Source organism: Chelonia mydas, chromosome 2 (genome assembly GCF_015237465.2).
Source record: "Chelonia mydas isolate rCheMyd1 chromosome 2, rCheMyd1.pri.v2, whole genome shotgun sequence".
Lineage (NCBI taxonomy): Eukaryota > Metazoa > Chordata > Testudines > Cheloniidae > Chelonia > Chelonia mydas.
Window position 1 is genome coordinate 246,844,833 of NC_057850.1, and position 15,111 is coordinate 246,859,943.

The following is a 15,111-nucleotide window of genomic DNA, read 5'->3' on the forward strand; positions in this document are numbered from 1 at the left end:
ATTCATGTGTCCACACGGGCTTGAAAAAGGTTTCACTGCCAAAATGTTCAGTGCGGTCCTAAGAAATGCCTCTTGGTCCTGAACTAATAAATGAGCTCTCCTGTGTGTAAAAGGAGGATACAACATTCAGTACCACAATATCTGAAGGAGGTTGTACTGGCAGATGACTTCCACTCGGTAGCACAAGATAACTGTGGTGTGGAAAGGTTATATGTAACAATTAACCTGCTCGCACATGAGGGCCCTGTCTTGTGAGGTGCTTCACTTCTGCAAAGTGCTGAGAACCCTCAGTCACTCCAATTATAGTGACTCATGGTCGTCAGTGGGAGTTGTGGGCACTCAGCCCTTCATAGGATTGAGCCCTAGACTAGAAGCCATATTCACATTTCGTGTAAATGGGTGCATCAGTAATGATTTTGGCCCACATTGTAGTTTTTATCACATTCTTTCCTCTTTGGTTCATGGTCAATGCTGTACATGTTGGTAAAAAGGAGACTCTGCAATTTGCTATTGCTTTAATTTTTGCCTTTTTTTGTCTTTCCCTTTTTGGTGTATCAGAGATTTATTGACATGGGATCTGAAATTTCAAACCTTAATAGAACACTCTGCTTTTGGCATGTAAAATGGGCATTTACGTGTTTTATATGCCAGTCTGAGTGCCCAGCTACTGTGTTTGGAGAGCCCATTGAAGATACCTTCTGAGAGTTGGCCTCCATGTCTTCTGTGGACCTGTATTTCCACACTGGAAGCAACCCCTGATACAGCCTTTAAATTTTGGTCGTTTTGAGTTAGATTGACCCTATAGAGATGGAAAAAGTGTAACCCCTCTCCCTGCGAGTGTAGGGCTGCGTTGTATAGTTGCTACTGTTGTGTCCAGTCTAGTTGGATTGTTATTTATTATCATTGGGCCTGAGTGACAAGCAGGATGGTGGTGTTGTCCACAGTGATCGAGAAAGTAGGTAGCGGGGAAGGTTTGAGTGGGGATTGTCATTGTGCCTCTGTGGGTTATAGATTCAGGACTAACGGCTGAGAAACAGGGCAGACACACCCCAGACTGTTGGTTATTCTACCACCAGATATACCAAGCTAGCAGCAAAAGTTATCTTCTATCTCACCACACTGGTTAACAAGAAGGCAAAAATGCAGTCTCCTTAAGCATTCCAGCACTCATTTCACTACCCAAACATTAGACTTTATGAGGAGTGGTTACTGGAAACCAATTTAATCAAACAGAGGTTTCTTCTGATCGCAAGAGACCAGCCACACAGCCAGTTCAATATATAACTCAGATCTTACCCAACATCACACTACTGCCAATTCTTTAGTAACTAAAATCTAAAGGTTTATTTTTTAGAGAAAAGAAATATGGAGTTAAAATTATTAATAGATCATATACATACAGTCATTGCAAAGTTCTTATATCGGGTTTGTAGCAGTGATAGAATAAACTGCTAGCTTGAACAAAGTCTTCTCTGGAAATTACCCAAACAGCTCGGGGGTCATGAGTCCCTCTCTAGAGTTTCCATGTTAGAAACCCAGTCCAGAGAAATGAAGCAGGAAATGGAGACAAAATGGAGGTGTTTCCAGGGTCTTTTATACCCTCTCCCATGTGGATGGAATTTTACTGTCCCAAACAAAGCCCACAGCAGTTTGTGGAAAAGTACAGGCACAAGATGGAGTCCAGGATCACATGAGCAAGTCATGTGACCTTACATGCTTTGATAACTCACAGGAGCAGCTATTACCATATTCTGGCTAAAGCATCCACAGGAAGATTCACTTGGTGGGGAGGAGCTTGTTCTATGGCCCATTGTGAGAGTTAAGTGTTCTTTAATGGGCCGTCAACTTGAAAAGTTCATTCACAAGTGCTCGCCAGACTCGATGTAAATTACCTGGTGAGTGTTATCCCAGGACAGACACATTTGAAATATTGGTACATAGTCAATATTCATAGCTTCAGATACAAAGATGATACATGCACACAAACAGGATAATCTCATTTAGCAAATCATAACTTTTCCATTGACACTTTACATGACATACTTTTGTGGAAGATTTGTTGCAGTTGTCTAACAGTGGCAATATTAATGATTGAAATATGATCCTTAATATCATACTGCATTATGGAGATATTAGGACTTCTGTTTTAGCCATGTTTAGTTTGAGCTGATGGCTAGAATTCAGACTGAGATTTAAGTTTTGCCAGAGGACCAGTTTAGAGATGTAGAACTGTGAGTTGTTAGCTGAATTTGTGTTTGTGGATGAGATTACCCACATATAAGGTGTATTTATAAATGTAGAAGAGAAGGGGACCAAGGACAGAGCTCTGTTCAACCCTCACAGAAAGTTGGAGGAGGAATGAGGAAGATCCTCCAAAGGACATGCTGAAGGAGCGGTTCGACAAGTAGGAGGAGAACCAAGAGAGTACAGAGTCATGGAAGCCAAGAGGAGGACAAGATTCCAAAAAGAGGAGCATGGTTGATGGGGGTACCAAAGGTGGCTGACATGTCAAGGAGGATGAGGATGGAATACTTGTTCTGAGCTTTACCGAGGAAGAGGCCATTGGCACTTTTGGTGAGCATGGTTTCAATAGAGGGCAAGGGGCAGAAGCCAAATTGGAGGAGGTGTAGGGTAGAACTGAAGGAGAGGAACTCCAGGCAATAATTGTAAACACGTTCAATGAGCTTAGAGATGAAAGGGAGAAGTCTGATGGGGTGATAGTTTGAGAGGCAAATGGTGCACTTTTTAGCCTGGGAGAGACTAAAGCATCCTTGTAGTGTGAGGGGAAAGAGCCAGAGGAGAGCCAGAGTTTACGGAGAAGAGTAAAGGAGGGGATGAGAGTTGGCACAGGGTAGATCAGGAGATAAAATGGGATGGGACCACATGAGAAAATGGAAGGGGTTAGTGGAGGAGAGCAGATGAGAAACTGCTGTGTCTGTGACAGGAAGAAATAGGCAAGAGTTGTAGGAGGGGAAGGGGGAAAGGAAGGCGAACTGAGGGGAGAGGGAAGGCCATGTCATATTTTGTCATCTTTTTTCTTTTGAAAGAAATTGGCAAGATCCTGTTTGGAGAAAGGTGAAGGCAGGAGGAGTGGAGAATTTGAGGAGGGAGTTAAGGTGCTTAAAAGGCAGCTAGGATTGCAGGTGTGAGATTCAGTTAAATTGGAGAAGTAGAGTTCTTTAGCTAGGAAGATGGCAGAACTGAAAGTGAAGAGAACAAATTTGTAGTAGAGGAAGTCAGCCTGGTCACAGGATTTCTGCTAGAGTCGCTCTGCCAGTACAAGAGCAGGATCGTAGGAAGCAGATGTCAGGGGTGAGCCAGGCCTGGAAATTGGCGGGGCGGACCTTACAATTGGAGAGAAGGGCATCAGAGCCAACTGTGGCAGAGAGTGAAGCATGGAGAGAATCAACAACCATATGGATGGAAGAAAGGAAAGAGAAGGCAGGGAGGAGAGGGCTGAGAGCAGACAAGAAGTTATCAACGCTGAAGGATTGGAAGTCACAGAAAGGCCAGATGACTGGGCTTGAGTGGAAGGGGCACTGAGGGATGATGCTGAAAGAGACCTGGTGATGAGGGAAGAGGAAGAACTCAGCAACAGAAAGATCAGAGAGTACTTGATGAAGACCATGTCAAGTGAACATCCCTTTTGGTGAGGGGGTGTTGAACCAGGGCTGCAAGTTAAATTAAGAGGTGAGGGCGAGGAGACATGCAGCTAAGGTTTGGATGGGTCATCCACATGGAAGTAGAAGTCCCCGAGGAGGAGCATGGGAGATTGTGAGGAGAGGAAGAGTGAGACCCAGGAGTTGAAACCAGCAAGGAAGACTGGTGGGGAAGAGTTGGGTGGATGGTAGATGACAGCAAATAGAGAGGGAGAGGAGAGAAGAATCAAATGCAGTGCTGTTCAAAAGGGTGGGAAGGGGATGGTAGGAAGGATTGGAAGTGGCAAGAGTAGGAGAGAAGTCCAACACCTCCACCATGGTTGGATCCGGGTCAGGGAGTGTGAGAGAAGGAGAGGCCTCTGTAAGAGAGGACAGCTGCAGAGGCAGCATCAGATGAAGGGATCCAGATCTCTGTGAGAGCCAGGAGTTGGAGGTAGCGAGGTCTGAAAAGATCATGGAGGGCTGTAAATGTGCTAAATGACGGAGTTTCTTGGCCACATACTTCTTGCTGTCAGGAAGGTTAACCTTATTTTTGGTCTACCTTTCCCCTTTCTTTATTTCATTTATAAATCATTCTTCTTGTGGCAGTCAAGCCAAATAGCTCTGAGCTGGCAGAGCAAACCAGGTGACTCCTTAGGAGGGGGCATAGGAGAAAAGGAAAGCCAGGAAGAACTGCTAGCTAATTTTCCTTGGTCACCTTATGTATGACACATGACCCGGAATCACAGGTTCCACAGGAACGTTACTCGTCTCCTCAGCTGCAAGCAGCCGTCCACATGTCAGTCACACTCTGATACTGGATCTGCAGCAACTGTTGCTTCATCCAGCTGCTGCTGTATAATTACCATATGAGGCATTGAAAATAAATCCAGAGTGAAGTGTCATTAAAAAACTTTAGCGGTCCATGGCAGAGTGACTAGAAAAAGGTGGAACCTATGTAAATACAAAAGATTTGAATTTTATTTGTAATTTTCTTCTGTGCTTGGCTGGTTACAAGTTAAGATTTAAGGAATGACAGAAACCATGACTTTGAATTTACATTTGAATTCCATTTTTTAAGCCAGTGGACCTGCTGCGAAACATTGCAAGTACATGCAGGTAGAATGCACCCGCAGAGCTTCTGAATATACCAGATACAGCTAAACAGCTTGCTCACTGCGGCGGGGTGTTCATGGATTATGGACGTTGAAGGCCAGCAGCGAAATGGTTACACAGTTTTTACTATCAGGATTCCTTTTTAAAGCTCCGGATTTATTCAGGGGTTAGCCCTGGTTGTGTCTTGTTTAACTCCATCATTTTACTGGCTAACACTGTTCTGTCCTGGGTCCTTTTTGTTCCTGTAGCTCTTGTCTCCTTCTCTGGCCAGCTCCTGCCCTCTTCTCTCTCTCTGTCTCTCTCTAGCTTGGCTGTTTTCATACATATTAAATAGTTTGGATTAACTGTCAGTACCTTTTAGTTTAGTTTAGTTTTTGTTTACAGAGATGAAGTGATGAATTTAGATCATACAGAGAGGGGGAAAAACAATTTGTTTTGGTGAAACAACCTTTATGCTGTTTGAACACTCAACCGCCTACCCTAGAGGCAACATCTCTGTCCATTGGACTAGAGAGATTCCTAGAGGCAGTGGAGCTAAACAGTTTGTGTCACATAGATTCTTTAGGGAGCTTGCATAGTCTGAGTCTGGATGCAGGGTGTATATCCAGCAATGATCTCTGCTTGGGCTTAGTGGGGTATGTCTGTTAGGCATCATCTAAAGCCAGGCACCCCTCTGAGACCTTAATGAGGGTATTTCACTGCTTTCTGAAACGAATTTATTTTGCAGTCAGTCTATAAACTGTCAGCTTCATATGAGTTAGTGAGCATCTGTCCACTGGCAAAAAAAACTCACTGTCTCTGTAGTGTCATCCACTATGTTTCTGAAGGTGTCCTAATCAGACTTTAGAAAAATTAGAGGCTCAATAAAACATAAGAGTTCCCCTATCTGGCCAGCAGGCTTTGGAGTCCGCACTTTGGGTCCCACAGGATCGGACTGCGAAGAATAAGTACCAGCCAGCTTTTCAGACTTTCTGGCTTTTCAGATCTGTGCTAGCTAGTGAATTGTCAGGACTTTCTTCACTGAACTCTAGTCTGGTGGACCCCAACGTTTAGCCTTTCTGAAGCCCGCTGGCCTTTTGATACCTGACTGGCTCATCTATACAGAAGGACAGAAGCTGACCCTAGAGGCATAATCAAATCCCATTTAGCCAACGCTCAGCAAATTGGGGTCATATAGCACTTAGTAATTTCTGTTCATGTCAGTGTGTTACTCCCAGAAAGGACTGACTACTCTTTATAGTCTGTTTGTGGAAGCAAAAGCTAGCTAACTAGATTACAAATATGGACTCACTCACAATGGCTTTATTAGTGCAAGTCTTTGTTATCCAGTGGATAGGCAAGTCTTGTGGGTTAGGGGAGTAATTCTCTTGTCCTGAGCAATGTGTGCTTCGAGGAACAGGAGATGGTTTACAACGCTCCTTCGCTTTAATGGTGCTGGAAATAAATGACCAGGCTTTCCAATGCAGTAGCTACTTGTTAAAATAACAGATCAGCTCATGATTTATTTTCAGAAATGAGGTGAAAACTGTCACACTGTCTGGAGTGGTTCACGACTGTAAGTGCCAATCTCGGCAGATTGTCAAAAAGCAGAACAGACACCAACCTGGTGGTGTGTTCTAGAATTAGATTTCACCAAGCCAGTAACAAATGTGAACTCCCAAAGCAATATACCACCAGTCTTACCGTCGAGTCACAGTCCGTCCCCTTGGGCACTCCAATCCATCCCGCCACCCAGGCAAGCTGGACGAAATGATAAATGGTCACTTACACCAAAGATCACAAAAGATTCAGGTTGCTTACAGTCCCAAGAGACCAGCCACTTACCCCAGGTCAGTTTGTACCTCACACCAAAGACAAGGTTTGCAGTTAATCCTATAGTAAACTAATTGAGGATTTATTAACTAGGAAAAAAATGAGTTATTTACAGGTTAAAGCAGGCAACACATGTATACACAAATGAGTTACAGTCTCTGGTTCCAAAAGGTGACACAGTTATAGTCTGTCAGCACTGAATGTCTTTTAGGACAACCCAGTTTGATCCTGGGGTTCTCCGCCTTTGTTTCATAGCTCTAGCCCTGTGAGAGCCCAAACAGCAGAGATGAAGAATTTTCATGTCAGCTATCTTTATTTCCTTCTTCCAAAATTCAAGCTGATGGGATGAGCTTCCTTGCACATAGCACCTTCACAGGTGTGAGCCATTAACCCAGTCTTTGTATCGTGATGTTTCACAGCAGCCCACTTAGTTTTTATAGTCCTTCTTGATGGGCGGGGGAACCACTCCTCCTGCCTGGATTCACAAGTTCGGAGCAGGCATTTTTACATTTAAAAAGCAAAACTTACATATTACCTTGTAGCATGGGATATGTCCATTACAAGTAGGATTAATGCATGCAGCAACTTACAAGCATTTTATAGAGACTAAACACATCTTTACAAATCTAACAACTATCTTGAACAATACCAACATACAGGTGAGCTTTTCTGGTTTCCAGCTATGAATTTGTCAGTGTTCAGCTGATGCCTACAGCCTTGGTAAGAGCTGGCACCTGTTCTACCAGCATCACAAAAACATTTCAGCTGGGGATTGGTAACGAGATACAGAGCCTTTCACCTGGGATGATAAATCCAGCCCTGGTCAGTAGTGACTAGACACTGTTACCATCCAATATCTGTTCATTGTGGCTTCTGTCTTTGGCAGTCTTGGTCCTATTCTGAGTGGCATCCAAATTACAGTTGGCATCAATTAGCAACCTTGGTGGTGGGGACTCAGAGTGAACAGGCATGAAAACTGAACTCTTTCACCCCCCAAAGTGGTGGGTTGAGGCAGGTCAGCAGGGATGCTTGCATTTCTGCTGCTAAGACCACCTGTCCTGTGGATCAAAAGGACTCTTGTCTCCAGGGCTGTAAGCTCATCACTTTCCATTAACATTCAGGACACTTATGCGTAGATCCTCAACAATATTTAGATGTCTAACTCCTTTGAAAAAAAATGGAAGTTAGGTGCCTGAAAACGTTTGAATATCTGGGCCTTAGGGATTAGAAAGACTTGCATCTTCTGTCAGGTCAGTGTGGAGAGGCTGATGTGAGCGCCATTTTTTCTGTTTAATAGCAGTAAATCCTGTCTCCAGCACAAAGCCCAAGAAAATAGTCAGGGATGCTTTGCAGGGGTGAGGAGTGGAATCCTCAACCCCCAGCTGTGGCTCTCCATCAGAGCTGCTCTGCTACTGGTACTGCAATAGCCTCATCAGCCGCTTTAATACTTGTCCTCCTTTTCTTGGTGGATTTGGCTGGTGGAGCCAACTACTGATAGATCTGCTGGCCAAGCCTCTGTCCTGTCCTCAAATTCCCACTCCATCAGCCTGTTGTGGAGATCTCTTTGCACTGATTCTGCAGCATTCAGGGCTTTAACTTGGACCAATGAATTTGGTCCTGGGGCACTTTCTGTACCTTTACTTACCTGACTTATTAGAGAGTTGTAGAAAAGAACATGGCTGAAGATAAGACCAGTGTCCCCAAGGAATTTCTAAAGCTTGGAGACCTCTTTTGGAGGCTTGCATTGTGTTCTCCGTGCTGCACACTGATCAGGGTGGGCAAGGAGAGGCTGTGCTCTGGTATTTAAACACCCAACTTTGTTTTTCTTCTGCTCTGTCAGTCGGTCTAACACATCCGGTTTTATTCACTAACCGTGGTATAGTTGGCCCAGTAGCCTTTTGTGCCTGAATGAGCTTTCAGATACTATGTTGCCCTAGTTAAAGCAGAAATGAGCTTCAAATGCGGCATCCATAAATGCACCATGATCCCTGGGTGTGCACTGAAATTTTGCACTGATAGAAAGACCTACCAAGCCACGGTTTCCAACACTCTGCCCACTTATGTATCTAGATACCTCACAGTTTAATTTGACATTTTAAAAAAGAAATGTTGGTAGGCCTTTTGTATTCTAGCTCAGTGGTTTTCAGACTGTGGGTCGCGACCCAGAACTGGGTCACGGAATGGAAGGCGCTGGGTCGTGGTGGCTCTGGTCAGCACTGCTGACCAGGGCATTAAAAGTCCCTTCGGCAGTGTTGTCTGGCTAACGCAGGCTAGTCCCTATGTGTTCCGACACCGCGCTGCGCCCCAGAAGCAGCCCGCAGCAGGTCTGGCTGCTAGGCAGGGAGGCTACAGGGTTCTGCACGCTGCCCCCGCCCCGAGCACCGACTCCACGCTCCCCTTGGCCGGAAACCAGCCAATGGCAGGCGGGGCGGTGCTTGCGGGCGAGAGCTGTGCGGAGCCGCTTCCACGCCTCCACCTAGGAGCCGGACCTGCTGCTGGCCACTTCCTGGGCGCAGCGCGGTCCGCAGTGCCAGGATAGGCAGGAAGCCTGCCTCTGCACCCCAGCTGTGCTGCTGACTGGGAGCCGCCCGAGGTAAGCCCGCACCCCAGTCCCATGCCCCAATCCTCTGCCCCAGCCCTGAGCCCCTCCCTAAACCCGGAGCCCCATCCTGCACCCCAAACCCCTCATCCCTGGGCTCACCCCAGAACCTGCACCCCCAGCCCAGATCCCTGTCATCCTCCTGCACCCCAACCCCCTGCCCCAGCCCAGAGCCCCCTCCCACACCCTGAACCCTCATTCCCGGACCTACCCCACAGCCCTCACCCCTGCCCCATTAATCTCTTCGGGTATGTTTATATGGCCATCATGGGGTGTGATCGCAAACGGTGTAGATATACCTGAGCTACCTTTAATTTTGCTAGTTTTGATACTGGAGCAGTGAAGCCACAGCAGCACAGGCTTCAACACTGGTTGTGCAAGCCCACCTGGCTCCCTGCGTAATTGTTTGGGCAGCTAGCCCAGAGTGAAGCCCAGGATACTGCGGCTTTGCTGTTCCGGTTCCCAAGCTAGCCAGGTTATATCTACTGCAACCACAAGGTGTGTTTGAAGCTCATGTATAGGCGTACCCCTTGGGATATTAAATCTAATGCAGGATTATACTTTGCATGTAAAAAATAACTATTTAATTGCTGATCATTTTAGTGGATGGAATGGGAGTGAAGATCATGGGGGTTGGAACTGGGGAGCTGCTGAAGATAATTAAATGCAGAGGGGAAAACAGAGGAGACTCGCTAAGACAAGGAAGAGAAGAGGAACAGGCATAGGAGAATGGGGGAAAGCAGAAGGGGAAAGATAGCAGTGCTCTTCAACAGGTCCATATTTCCCCAATGAGTGATGAAAGCAATGATAAGGTACTGCACTTATCATACATAACAATAAGTACAAATTTAGTTTCTCTATAAAAGCCGTATTCTGCTCTTGAACTTTGTGCCAGCCTCCCATGGACATCAGTGTAATTCTGCTGTGGAATGAGGGCTGCATGTAGTCCTTGCTCACTGACCAAAATGAAAAATAGAATTCAGCCCATTCTACAGAATGAGTTTGGCTCCCCGGCACTAAGTCGTGGAGTCTGCCTCTTGGATTGTCCCACCTAGGGTACATTTAATAATTTTGGGTGACTGCTCTAGGTTATCAGACTAAGGCCTGACCTGCACCAGGCAGTACTTTGAATTTAAGTGCTTCTGCTCTCTGAATCTGGAGCCCTAAATCTGGGTCAGAAAATTACAGGGTTTTTTAAATTGACTATCCAGTAGACCAGTGGTTTATACGCAGCATCCTTCTCATCCCATTCCTTTCCTCTGAAGCTGGAGCTTCACCTTTCCTTCCCTGCAGTGACCCACACCTCCTCTTACCTTACCAGTGAACTCCGTGTACCACTGTGGCCTGTCTACCATTCAGTTGTGTGTGCTTTTACCTGCCTGACTTGCTCCAGTATATGAGAGACTAGGGTTTGAAAGGAGTCAGCTGCAGATTTGAGTGCCCGCTATTGAATAAGACTCACCAGGGCTCCTGACAGAGACTCGTCGTTAAGGTGGCGTTGGGGAGCCTGGAGTGTCAGTCAGATACATGTACCAAAATCAGTGGATCCGCAGCATATTTTAAAAACTCCCAAAGTGTTTAGTGCTGCTGTGGCCACTGTCTGGAACTAGCGTTATTATTCTATAGTGTATGAGTAACTTTTTGAAGCCCTGGCCTTGAGAAGAACAAGTGACTGAAGCAGATGACACAGAAAGAATAGATGCTTCCTGTGATGAGAGCTGCTGGAGGCAGTCAATCAAGAATGCATGCACGGGCAGTGAGAGTGGGGACAGGGAAAGGCTGGGACTGGACGTGATGACTGGATTGTTTGTATTTAATATTTCTCTAGTTCCATAATTTTGGAAGGGGATTTACGGAAATAAAGATGGTTCCTGCCCCAAAGTTCCAGGATCCTGCAAGGTGCTGAGCACCCTCAGCTCCCATTGTTTTCAGATGATGTGATGGAAAGATGGCAAGGAGAGGGAGGGCTGAGGTGTGTAACTAACCAAGAATGTGACTGATACAATGTGCTGTATGAAGCTTATAATAATTAGTTGGGATGGGGTGTGGGGTGAAGCGAGGGACTGCATGAGGTGTGAGCCCAAGAAGAAGGCTGGGACTGGATGACATGGGAGGGGAAGGGTTTCCTGGAGAGAAAAACCACTTGGCCAGGCCTATGGAAAATGTAGGCATGAAGTGGCTTAAACACTGCTGAAGGGCAGTTTGCACTCTCTCCTGCCAGCATTTCACAACAGCATGGGGCTGGGTGTTGAGAGGAGGCAACAGCTGCAGCCTGTAGTACAGCCGGGTGAGGGAAGCCACCGTGCGGCACATTTTGTCAGGTGTTGGTCTTGCACTGGCCCTCGCAAGCAGGCACGTTGTCAAGAAAAGGGCATGGTGGAGGGGCAGTGTCTGCTCAGTTCCTTAGCCTGCAGCCAGAGAGATGAATTTGGTCAGTTAAGGAAGCATTTCCCAGAGTGGGAAAAGTAGCTACAGGTTATCTATAAAAATATTTGGCACCTTTCATTCAAGGATCTCAAAGGATGAATGAGATCTCACAGCACCCCTGTCTTATCCCCACTTTGCAAATGGGGACATTGATGTGCAGGGACAAATTAATCCCTGGTGTAAATCGCATTGACTTCATTGGGGTTAAACCAGGGATGAGTTTGGCCCACAGAGAGATTAAGCAGTTTTCCAAACGTCATACAGCAAGTCACTGGCAGAACCAAGAATAGAACCCTGTACTCCTTATTCCTGGCTGTATGCTCTGAGTACTGGAGTGTGCTCTCTAGAGTGTAGTCTATAAATGGGGGATGGCTCTGGTCAGGGGGCGAGGATCAAGGGAGCATGTAACAGTAACTGTTTCTGTGAAGAGACTATGGAGAATCCCAGGAAGGGAAGCAGCCAAAGGGGTTAGTATGACTTCTTTTCCCTTTCTCCAGGTTTCTCTGTCGGGGGTGGAGGGTTAGTATGATGCCTTTGACTGCTCAAGTATATGGTGGCATGGTGTAGCTAGGCAGCAGTTGGGGGCTTCTAAGCACTAAATAAGGAAAGCTGGACAAAAACTAGAGCTGTGTAAATCATTGCACAGAAGGGGGGTTAGACTTTGAGAAGCCCGGCAGCTGGAGATCAACACAGAGTGAAAGTTTCCAAGGCAGCTGCTGCTTAGCGTTTCTAATGTTCATTTGGGATCGCAATCCTGCACAGCCTAATTCAATGGAAATTTTACCTTTGAGTTCAGTGGGATCAAGAACACACCTATAGCAATGTGTTTTCTATCAAAGAGGTGCCAGGGAGTGAGTCATTTCTTCCAGAGGGTTTTGGTGGATGCACTAAAAAGCAGCGTGCAGTCTATGCTAACCCTAATATGCACAAAGATTAATTCCCAGGCTAGCCGGATAAGAATTATGATGAGGAAGAAGTCTGGGTCAGCTGCTGTGTGGTGGGGAGCGCTGCAGGCTGCCACATGTCTATTCCTGTTGAATTTTAAAAGGAGCTAGTGTAACCCACACACACTAGCACAAGGGATAATTTTTTTCTTTTAATAACAGAAGAGATGTTTTGAAAAATATGGATTTCAGAGACAGAAGAATTGCTAGTTAAAACTTTGTGCTCCTATAATGTCTTTTCCCCGAGGATCTCTTTAGTACTTTACAAGCATTTAATTACTCAAGCCACACATCGCCCTTGTGAACATCACAGAAAATAAACAAAAGTAAATTGTTCTCAAGTCAGACTCTCAACTCAGTCTTAACTACTGGAGCCACTACTAGTACCTTTGTAATTATTATCCTCATTTTACAGGTCAAGAAACTGACACACACAGAGGCTCAGTGACTTGTCCAAATTCGCAAAGCAAGCCAATGGCAGAGTCAGGAATAGGTCCCAGGACTTGAGACTTGAAGGCCTCTGCTCTGGTTGCCTTCTGAAGGTGCAATATTCTAAGCACATGCCCAGCTGTTAGGGTTAATGGCCACGTGCATTGAGGTGGATATACCCTTGTCTGCACTGGCCGCTTTTTTTAGCATTCATGCATGCATGCCAAATAGATAGCATAATGTTTTTTATATGCATTAACATTCCATGCTCTGGATTATGAGGATCGTATGTATACTGTGCAAATCCTCAGTGATTTCAGTGGGACTTTATATACTAAGATTTCGATTGTGAGAGTTCTTTTCATATAATTTATCCCCTTAGTATCAATTGTAAGGTAAGTGATGTTTGTTTTTTTCCTTTAGTTTCCTTTAACAGGAACATCCAGTGGGAATAATACACACACTTAAAGATAAGGGTCTAATTTAAAGTGACAAAGCAAGGAGCTTCTGAATCACATCTATGTCTCCAATCCATCCTAAATTTACTCCCTTGTGAAAGTGTACAACAGCACACAGGAGAAGAAATAAGTCACACATTATTCTGAAACCTCCTAAAATATCTGCTTAAAAAAAACCCCTTATGTTTAAAGTGGTGATTTGCAAAGTTACTTAATTTTGTATTAGAAGAAGCCAGTTACTACTTATTTCATAGAATATCAGGGTTGAAAGGGACCTCAGGAGGTCATCTAGTCCAACCCCCTGCTCAAAGCAGGACCAATCCCTAATTTTTGCCCCAGCTCCCTAAATGGACCCCTCAAGGATTGAGCTCACAACTCTGGGTTTAGCAGGCCAATGCTCAAACCAGTGAGCTATTTATATATTGTTCCCTACCCATTGTTTTTTGTCTTTCAGAATGTAAGCTCTTCAGGGCAGGGACTGTGTCGTCTTTTATGTTTGTGACTCACCTTGGACACTAGGTGCCACCAGAAACAAATATTAAACAATAAAAATAATCTCTGGTTTATGACAGCTTTCCCTGCATAAAACAGGACACAGGAGCCCATGCATGGAAAATCAGCCAGAGGGAGGTTGCAGAGGCAGATATCAGTAGCAGCCTCCCCTTGCAGGGGCCTAGTTCAACCTGGAAAACTTGGCGGTGCTGGGCAGTGAAGAGTTATGGTCAGGACATCCAGGAGACAGTGATTCAATATATCCCTATTGCAGTCTCTGCCAAAAGAATGTCTACGTTCTGAGCCACCAGTGGAAATTAGCTGTCGTCCCCGACATAAACCCCTGGGGACAAAAGCTAGTGTAAACTTTCTTTTTGCCTCCCCTTGCGGGTGAACCCTGGGCCCCAGTGTTCTCTCTTGTGCAAGGAAGAGCAGTTTGCCCCTCTCTGCACTAATGGATGTATCTACCCCAACATGAACTAAAATAGCAATGAAAACCCACAGGAACAACCCCTGAAAAACTGAGGTCAACAGTGGAAAGAGCAGTTCAGCATTAGAGCTAACAGTCCCAATAGGCTCCACTAGAATACAAAACGAATGTAGCTTCATTAAAGCCTCTGCGGCTGAGCGCAAAGTACCCTGTGAGAATTGAAATACCAGGTGGTGTATTAAGTAAATAAGGCAGTGCTGCTACGGGCGTTGTTTCTCACAGCAGCCAGCTGTAACCGGCATATAGTAGAGCTGACCACGGGAATCTCTGCCATGTGATGCAGTACTATGATTGGCTGATACCTAGGAAGTCAGTAGGGTTTTGTTTGTCTCAGCAGTTGTCATGACATTGATAAGGGCCAAGGATTGTAGTAGCTGGCTTGATGCGTTAACATATGCTCATCAGTCAACTTTTTTGGATGTTGATGGGCAACTTGGGGTCTGCAAAGATGCCACATGACTATCTTGAAATGAGTAATTAAAAGGAGCAGGTGAATTGCTGTTCGAAAGGGTGACTTTTTAAAGTGCAAATATGTGAATCTCTGTGGGTGTGCAAAGACCTTGCTGAAAGGGCGAATCTTGCACTCATTATTCAAGCATAACTCCTAGGGGTGTTACAGGATCTGATTCACCTTGTGTTGTCACCTACACTTGTGCAAATCAGAATGGTAGCATTTTAAAACCACTGTACACTGCTGTCAGTGACT

At 45.4% G+C, this 15,111-nt stretch overlaps 1 protein-coding gene across 7 annotated transcripts in view; it reads left to right on the plus strand.

Moving 5' to 3' along the window:
- The window catches only part of PRKAG2 (protein kinase AMP-activated non-catalytic subunit gamma 2), a 384,594-nt gene that overhangs the window by 213,477 nt on the left and 156,006 nt on the right, over nt 1-15,111 (plus strand). Inside the window, exon 1 of one of the 7 annotated variants that reach the window (XM_037891132.2) lies at nt 11,964-12,059. The exons of the other annotated variants lie outside the window; for them this stretch is intronic. Coding sequence (XP_037747060.1) covers nt 12,026-12,059 — 34 coding nt within the window. The 5' untranslated portion in view covers nt 11,964-12,025. Of the gene's footprint in view, nt 1-11,963; nt 12,060-15,111 lie in introns of those variants that run through there. 7 annotated transcript variants of the gene reach the window in all.